This window comes from Cryptomeria japonica, chromosome 7 (assembly GCF_030272615.1).
Source record: "Cryptomeria japonica chromosome 7, Sugi_1.0, whole genome shotgun sequence".
Classification (NCBI taxonomy): Eukaryota; Viridiplantae; Streptophyta; class Pinopsida; order Cupressales; family Cupressaceae; genus Cryptomeria; species Cryptomeria japonica.
The window spans coordinates 504,808,463-504,817,941 of record NC_081411.1 but is presented as its reverse complement, the minus strand read 5'-3'; the positions used below and the strand labels follow the sequence as shown (position 1 = coordinate 504,817,941).

Genomic DNA, 9,479 nt, shown 5'->3' with positions numbered 1-9,479 from the left:
TGTCCGCGCATACATGCCTGAACCCCAGGGCATCTGCTAGATCCTGCCAAACTGTCTACCCACCCTGTCAACTAGCTGCCTTTCTAGTACATAGGGCATCCGCCTAATCAGATACCTACTCCGAAAGGTGTAGGGTAGCTCTACTGCATCATCCTCTCACTACTCGCATCCCAGGTACGGCCTCCATATAACCATATCAATCTCATCTATAGCTCGCCGCCAGTACTCCAACCTGCCAATCCGCGGCTGCAAGGTGATCATATCATACACATGCACAAAACTGCGTCTGTGACCTCTACCCCTGAAATGTATAGGTTGTGTCACTGATAGATGCTCATAGGCCCACACCTATAACAATGTGACCCTGCAGCCCAATCCCACTGATCCATGGTACACAAACTGGTGAAGCTCATAATATAGGTGTGCCAGCATGCACGGTCCCTAGGCATATCTGGTGTGTTGTGTCACCAGTGTCTCCAATGTGCTCCCCCAACCCACAGCCAACCCTCATGTCACTCTATCCGGACACAAGAACCCACTGAACGCTCCTCCTACCACTGTCGGTAGTGCCAATCCTGTCTATGTCATGGTATCCCATGCCACATGCCCTGCCCTCATCTCCAGTCCTGGATCCCAGAACACTCATCTCAGGGCATCCCTATCTCCATCTCGATTGTAGGGTATCAGCTCCCCATCGATCGGTATCCTCAGAATCTGGTATGCATCCTCCAGGGTGACTGTCATCTCCCCTATCGGCAAATGGAACGTGCAAGTCTCAGAGTGCCACCTCTTAGCCAGTGCAGTCAGCAATCCCATGTTAGCCCAAAACTCAGGCACATACAAAATATGTCTCAATCACATAGCCTCAATAGTAGCTCTGTCCTCGAACGTCAACTCAGGTCGCAACCTTTGAGTCGATGGGAATCTCTCTCGTGACTCCAGCATAGGCAAATACTCTTGCAGTCAAGCAAATCAATCATCTCAGTCCTAGTGACAGTCACTGTTCATCACAAAGTGTTGCTTCTATCCTAGTGGTACTCTCTGTTCATCACAAAGTACTACGTGTTTGGCACTCCTTGTTCATCACAAAGTGTTGCTCACATTTGCACTCACTATTCATCACAAAGTGCTGCTCATATTTTAGTAGTCCCTATTCATCACAAAGTACTATATCTTGGTACTCACTGTTCATCACAAAGTGCCTTGATCTATCCTATCTTAGGGCCTCTGCTTGAGTGAATCCTCTTGAGAAGTTTCCTAATTGGCAACGTATGTTCTATCATAGAATTGTCAATCCTAGCCCTATTTGTTATCTTAGTCTTCCCTAGAGGACCTGCTTGAGTGTATCCTCTCAGCAGCTTATCCAATCGACAGCGTATGTTCATCACAGAACTGTCGATTTGACCTAGAAGACACAAATTCACATTTTTGGACACAAACATGCTTTCCTGACGTAAACGCACATTTATTACATTACCTAGCATGCATTAATGACAACAATAAATGCATCAAAGTACAAGGAGGTTTTGTGGTACTTACCAGCTCTCCTACCTCTGCTGGCCTCTAATATCGACGAACGCAATCGAATCTATGAATCAAAGCCATCGCTGCTGACTGTTGCTACTCTATTTCGCTCTGCACTCTGATCTCGTGGATGTGTGGATGACAATGAGGATGTATTTCCCTCGTGGTCTATTTTATAGACTACCCTAGCCCTAGCCCTCGTTTCCCGAGTCAGTCTTCTTTATCCCGTGACTCTATCACTTTATCCAGTCAGTCCATTCTATCCCGTCTTTCTTATCGAGAGATTGTCTGTGATCTTTTCAGACATTTTCATCCAATCTCTCGAGCGGGCATATCATTCCCATCTTGGGGCAACTCTATATTAGTTCATCTTATCTTCTTTGAAACAACGTGACAAGCCGCATTATCTCAAAGAGGGGCAAAATGTAGACACCCAAAATTGTCCAGTCTAATTAAATAAATATCTTTATTTATTTAATTATCTAAGCCTAATTCTTCTATTAATTAAATAAATCTTTATTTATTTAATTAATTCAATTATCCTCTTCTAGCCTTATTTCTCATTTAAATAAATACATTTATTTATTTATATTATCCTTTTCCTAAATTAAATAAATATCTTATTTATTTAATTGATCTCACTCCTTCTATTAATTAAATAAATCTTTATTTATTTAATTAATTCATTAACCTTTTCTACCCATGACACATGTCATTCATCTCTTAATTCATACACTACGTACCCCTTTCATTATTTTATTATTTCTTTTACCTACCCTCTAATCATAGCCGACCTCCTTTTACACCTCTCAATCTTATCCCTCCATTTCATATAGTGTCTTCTATATAAGGAGATGCTTCCTTCATTATCAAACCCTAACTATCTGACTACTTGACTACACTATGCTTTTCATATAAGATCCTACTTGCAACCACATTTCGTTCTTTGTTGAGCTCTTGTGCACATAAAATCTGAGAGAAAATATATCAAACAAGATCAATGGAGATAGGAAGAATGGAGATTCAAACCCTATTGGACATGTGATGGTATAATCTTTGTGATTTCATTTGATTTGCATTGTCTTAGGTAATCTTCATATGTTATGGTGGATCTTTGTTGTTGTTGGGCTAGGGTTTTGTGGTTGAATTCATTTAGCTTCTCAATATCATTATTATTGTTATCCATTTTCACCATATACAATATCCTTCCAAGGTCTTACCAGTACTGTCAAAGGTTTATACAATCCCACATTCTGACTACTACCCTTTGCAACTTGACAAACTCTACAACTTTGCATGTATTTATTAACATCCTTATGAATCTGGGGCCAAAAGCACTGCTCACTCACCAATGCTACTATTTTGTCAATACCAAAATCTCCAGCTAATCCTCCACTGTGTTTCTCCTTTATCAAATTCTCCCTCATAGAACTCTTAGGTATACACAATTGAACTACTCTGAATAACATCTCATCCTAAATGAAGTAATCCAATCACTTTCTTATATCTAACATAACCGGTTCTCTACATGCTTTCCAAGGTTCTGCAAAATCTGGTTCATCATCATACAAGGTCTTCAAATCTTCAAATCCTAATACTGCCACTCTCATCTATGTCAGCAAATTCCTTCTCCTACTCAATGCATCAACAACTTTGTTAGATTTCCCACTTCTATGCTTCAACACAAAGGTGTAACTCTGCAAAAACTCTACCCATCTCATATGTCTCTAATTCAACTTACTCTGACTGTTCAAATACTGCAAAGCTTGATGATCTGTATACAACAAAAACTCCTTAGGCAACAGGTATTGTCTCAACTTCTTCAAGGCTTGAACTATGACACAAAACTCTTGATCATACATTGAATATCTCCTCTATGCATCATTCAATTTCTCGCTGAAATAAGCTATTGCTCTCCCTTCCCGACTCAACACTACTCGTATTGATGTTCCACTTGCATCACAATCCAATTGAAATACTTTATTGAAATCCGGTAAAGTTAACATAGGCTGCTCAGTTACTTTCTACTTTAACAATTCAAAACTTTTGTTTGCTTTGGTGGTCCACTTGAAATCCTTCTGATCTCCCCTCATGGTCTCAGTCATAGGGTTACAAACTAAACTGAAATTTCTAATGAACTTTCGATAGAAACTAGCCAATCCATGAAATATCTTACCTCTCCAATGCTTTCTGGTGTAGGCCACTCAACAATTGCTTTTACTTTCTCAAGGTCTTTCTTCAAATCATTCTTAGATATCACAAATCCCAAATAGACTAACTCATCCTTCATGAAAGTACACTTCTTAATATTTATCAGCAACTTTTCTTTTCTCAACCTCTGCAAAACTTGTCTCAAATGCAACAAATGCTCCTCTTTTGTCTTACTGAAAATCAGAATATCCTCCAAATACACAATAACAAACTTACTCAATAATTTCTTCAATACCTCATTCATCAGCCTCATGAAAGTACTCAGTGCATTAGTTAACCCAAAAGGCATCACCAACCATTCATACAGTCCTTCATTTGTCTTGAATGTTGTCTTCCACTCACCGCCTTCTCTAATCCTGATATGATGATATCCACTCTTCAAATCTATCTTTATAAAGTATTTGGCTCCACTCAAACAATCCATTATGTCATCCATCCTAGGCAAAGGAAACTAGTATTTCACTGTGATCTTGTTTATTTCTCTAGAATCAGTATACATTCTCCACTCTCCATTCTTCTTAGGTTCTAATATTGTTGGTACTGCACAAGGGCTCAAACTTTCTCTGATCAAACCTTTCTTCAATAGCTCGTGCACTTGTCTATTCAGTTCTTCATTCTCTATCACTGTCACCCAGTGTACAACTTTGTTAGGCAAACTAGCTCCAAGAAACAAGTCCATGCACTGACTGATACTTCTCACAGGTGGCAATCCATCAGGCACATTATCTGAAATGATGTCTTCATATTCTGTTGGTAAATATTTTATGTCTTCTGGTTGATCCTCTTCATGCTCCGGGTTCTCAGTCTTCTTAGGAATTAAGGCAAAACACACATTCTCATGTCTCAATCCATCTAGGAATTTCCTTCCATCTACCAAACAAATTCGAGCATTCGTATAGACTTCATTCTTCAAAGGTTCCTCCAAGGGCAACAAGGTTTTCATCATCCCATTGGCCACAATAGTGTATGTATTCTTCCTCCCATCATGTACTGCTTGTCTATCAAACTGCCAAGGTCTACCCAACAAAAGATGACAAATATCCATAGGCATAATATCACACAAGACTTCATCATGGTAGTTCCCAATTTTCAATTTCACCAAACATTGCTCACTTACTAACAACTTATGTTCATCTTGAATCCATGTTCTATGATAAGGCTTAGGGTATTTCAATCTCTCCATATTCAACTTATTCACCATCTCTTCTAAAACAAGATTACCTGAACTACCACTGTCAATAAAAACTTTACAACACTTATTGGATACCTTACATCTGGTCTTGAACAAAGTCTTCCTTTGCAAGGGCTCTTCATCTTTTCCGGTATGACACAAAGCTCTCCTCATCACCAATAGTTCTCCATCTTTCGGTTTATTGTCTGATCGGGTGGGATTTTCTTCCACCATTGTTGCTCTTTCGGTATTCTTTGTCTTCTTACACTCAAAAGAATGATGTCCTTCCCCTCCACACTTGAAGCAAGTTCCTCTAAATGTTCTTTTGTCTTGTCTTCCAAAATTCTTATTCCGGTAGCCATCCGGTTTGTTGGGAGTATTAAAACTGAGTCAAGTTTATAGGCCCATTTCAAAAATTTGCCCAGCATTTTCGAATGATTAAAATAAGTCAGTTTGAATGGCTTAGTTTGCGAGAGGGCAAAGTAGAGCCGGTTGATTTTCAGAGGGTAAGGCTTGAGATTCATGCCCCACACCTTTCATTTGGCCTATTCAGTGATGTGCAACTTTCAGAATTCAATTTGGAGAAGTTTATGAGGTACCCGTTTTGAAGGGTGAGCTGGAAGTGCATTTTAGGCACAAATGCAGATTTTATTGAGTAGCCTACTTTGAGCGATTACATCTTTTGCCCTGTTGATTTTCATGAAAAAATTCAAAATGGATTCAATCCTATGCATAAATGTGAGTGAGCTCACAAATTTTCAAGTCTTAACGAATCCATTTGCTCAGTTTTTGGAACCGATTCCGTTTGCAGCTTCTATGTTTTGGCAAGTCCCTGTTTCAACAGCTAGTCGGAGCCCTGTTTCGCATAAGTGTAAAAGTTGCCTCAGTAAGCGTCATGCCATAATGTTTGTTCTGGGCTAATGTTGGTACAAATGATGAGTTACGTTTCAAATTTCAAGGCCCTACCAATCCGTTTGATCGGTTCTCAAAAGAGCTCATTTTGCCATCAAATTCAGTTACCCGCACTCCAGTGTTAGATCAGTTACTGTTGCCATTTTTGTGTGCGTGTCATTTGCATCCTGTCAGTCTGGTGATCGAACTGAGAATTCAAAGGTTTAATATGTACTTAAAGGTACCTATGTTCCGAATTCAAGAGCCTACGGAGGTCGTTCGATATTTTTGAGAAAGGCGTCATGTGTTGCCAGAACATTGACTTCATCAGGTCCGCAGTGTCGACAAGGCCAGTTGGCCATTTTCGGAAATTAATATCTCTTTGCCCGGGACTCGTCTTGAGAAACCGTTTGGTAGATGTCATCCTTTTATATCAAAGTACATGCCTGTCAGATGGCGAGCTCCAGAAAGGTGTTTTGACAGGTTTGAAAATTACATCTTCGCGATTAAATGCGAAAATTGTGGCGTAATTGCCTGAAGGATGTAAAATGCAATTTTATGATCTGAAAATGGTGTCGATCGATTCCAGAGGTGTGTTTGAGGTCCGTGAAGCTTTCCAAGGGTCAGTTGCATGAAAACGAAATTTTTTTAGTTGGACCCACTTTGGGGCCCGACCCGGCTCGACTGCAATTCGCCGGTTGGACAGTGAGAGAGCTGAGAAAGTTCAAAACCAAGTGCAAAATGATATGTATGTCAGGAAATGTAGTTGAGAGGATACCCTTGGGAAGGCCTTGGCTAATGATCAGTGTTAATAATGACACAGATTTTAACTTCCGCAAAGCTTAATTTGATCCAGGAGATTGTCTAATTGATTGTTCAAGACCATGTGAAAGAGTTTGCCCCGCTGGTGCAAGTAAATTTGAAAGCTCAATTCATTACAATGATGTACCTCTTAATGCTAGCTCTATTTCCAAGTTTCCAGTTTTTCCCAAGGCAAGAGTAATTAGTGAACGTTGCTATGGTTGTGGTCGTTGCTTCCCACTTGGTCCATATGGCAAAATCAGAGAAAGTACATATGTTAGAACAAATGCTGCTATTACAAAGCTTCTCATGAAGATGCGACGTAGGTGCCATAGAGATACACACAAGCACAGGGTATATCTTACCTACTTTAGGTTTTGATTATATTATGGTTATAGGCATCGTGATTCATTCAAGGAATTATGGAATAATCTATCAAATTGTGTGGAGCGACTGAAGCTTATTGCATGATATATTGCATTCAGTCCAGGCGTGATGAATAAGGGGCACTTTGGGTTTAAGTCTTGTTTTCAAATTCTCAGTGGGCTCAGTTTGCATGTTCTATTGAAGTAAGCTCGCCTGATTTAGGCGATTCAATAATTGAAACTTTGAATTCCATGTATTCAATCATGGGGCCATTCCTATGATTTTACAATCTTTGGCATTTGTAAAGGACCCAGCTGGGCGTGGAAATGAGGAAAAGGTTGCAGAGACATTCTTTGCTAACCAAAGACCTCCCTGCAGCGTGGCTATGGAGTGTAGCCGAGTCTTGAGTGTTTCCCTTGCATGCAACGTGGTGTGGTGCACTGTGTGGAGTTTAGGAGCAGCGTTAGAAGCCATTAAACAAGTACATTGCGTGGTAATTACATTGTTTGAAGAAGCAAAAGTAGGCGATATGAGTGTTGAAGGGAGTTCCTACAATGCAAGCGTGGGTAAAGACTGGGCGGGAGCAAGGCAAAACAAGTTTTGCCTTCCTTGAAGTCAATGATGCCAACTGCCCTCCTAATGTGCAGGCAAGAATTCCTCTTTGTTTGCGGTCTCTAATGAGACTGGTGACAGGAGCTAACAATAACAGTGCTGATGCTACTACTGATGGAGTAGCTGCTAGGCTTAATTCTATTAAATCAAGTGGAAATACCAAAACTGAACCCACTCCTGGGAGGACCCTCAGTAGTGTTGCATATTTGCAAGTGAGCGATGGTTCTTGCGCTACCACTCTGCAGGTTGTAGTGGACTCTTCAATGGCCAATCTAAAAGAGCTAACACCATCAGGATCCTCTATTGTAGTAGAGGGGGTGCTGAAAGAGATACCAGATGCAACAAAGAAGAAGGTTGAACTGAAAGTTCAAAAGATTTTGCATGTTGGAACTGCTGATCCTGCCAAGTACCCAATCACAAAGACAAGATTGCCATTGGAATTTCTGAGAAACTATGTGCACCTGCGACCCCGTACTAACACGATTTCATCAGTGGCTCGAATTCGTAATGCTCTGGCATATGCAACCCATACATTTTTCCAAAATCATGGCTTCATTTATGTGCATACACCCATCATCACAACTAGTCATTGTGAGAATGCAGGTGAGGCATTTCAAGTCACAACACTGTACAGTGAAGCAGACAGACTAGAAAGGGAACTGAAGGCACTGCACCATCCTACTGAAGCTGACATTCAAGCTGCGAAGGATGCTGTTAAACAGAAAACAGAAGACCTGCAAGAGCTAAAGAAGAATAACAGTGATAAGGCCTCTATAGACAATGCTCTTGAAGAACTCAACAAGGCAAAAGCTTTTCTTTCAAAATTGGAAGAAACGACTAAACTGAAACCAGGACTTCTTCAAAAGGATGGCAAATTTGACTATTCCATAGATTTCTTCTCTCGGCAGGCATACTTAACTGTCTCTGGTCAACTTCATGTGGAAAGCTTTGCCCACGGCCTTAGTAGTGTGTACACGTTTGGGCCAACTTTCAGAGCTGAAATCTCTCCGAGCAGAAGACATCTTGTAGAGCATTGGATGGTTGAGCCAGAAATTGCATTTGCAGATCTAGAGGATGCTATGAATTGTGCAGAAGACTTGTTGAAATTCTTATGTCAGTGGTTGGTTGACAACTGCATGGACGACATGAAATTCATGGCAAATCAATTTGATAAAATTCTTTTCGATCGTCTCCGTCTAGTGACTTCCAATTCCTTTGAACGAATTACCTATACAGAGGCAGTTGATATTCTGAAAAAGAATGTCAAGTTTGAGAGCACGATAGAGTGGGGTATGGATTTCAATGTCGACCAGGAGAGATTCTTGGTGGAAGAAGTTTTCAAGAAACCAATGATTGTTTATAATCATCCCAAACAAATCAAGTCCTTTTCCATGCGTCTCAATGATGATGGAGTGACAGTCGCTTCCATGGATGTGCTTGTTCCAAAGGTAGGAGTATTGATGTCTGGAAGCCAACGGGAGGAGCGATATGAAGTTCTTGAGAAACGATTGAATGAACTTGGGTTGCCATTGGGCCATCGTGCATTTTCTGACTGTCATGCAATTTTGCAACAGAACCAAATTTTCACCTTTCACAAACATTGAAGACTATCATGTACATGCCAAAGTAAAAACGATGTTTTCTCCCAGCAATTGGACCAATCTGGCAATCAGTTTCTTTTTGTGGGTTTCGTAATGATGCAATTGTCACTGTTGAATATAAGAAGTGGAGAATCAACACAGTTTGCAAGCGTGGTGTTTGGAATATGGAGGGAAGATGAGAAACTTTCAACCAAATCGTACTGGCAAATGAAACTTCCAGGCAGTCACTCAGAGAATTCTTAAAAATGAAGCTCCAGGCCTAATCGCTTTGTCCCACATGCGCTGGGAGAGGGACGTTTTTA

General features: G+C 40.5%; 1 protein-coding gene across 1 annotated transcript; it reads left to right on the top strand.

The window, feature by feature from the left end:
* The first annotated feature begins 7,518 nt into the window (after positions 1 to 7,518).
* LOC131060193 (asparagine--tRNA ligase, cytoplasmic 3-like) lies at positions 7,519 to 9,180 on the top strand. Its single transcript, XM_057993340.2, has one exon. The coding sequence runs from the start codon at positions 7,519 to 7,521 to the stop codon at positions 9,178 to 9,180; it is 1,662 nt and encodes a 553-aa protein (XP_057849323.2).
* Positions 9,181 to 9,479: the final 299 nt, after the last annotated feature.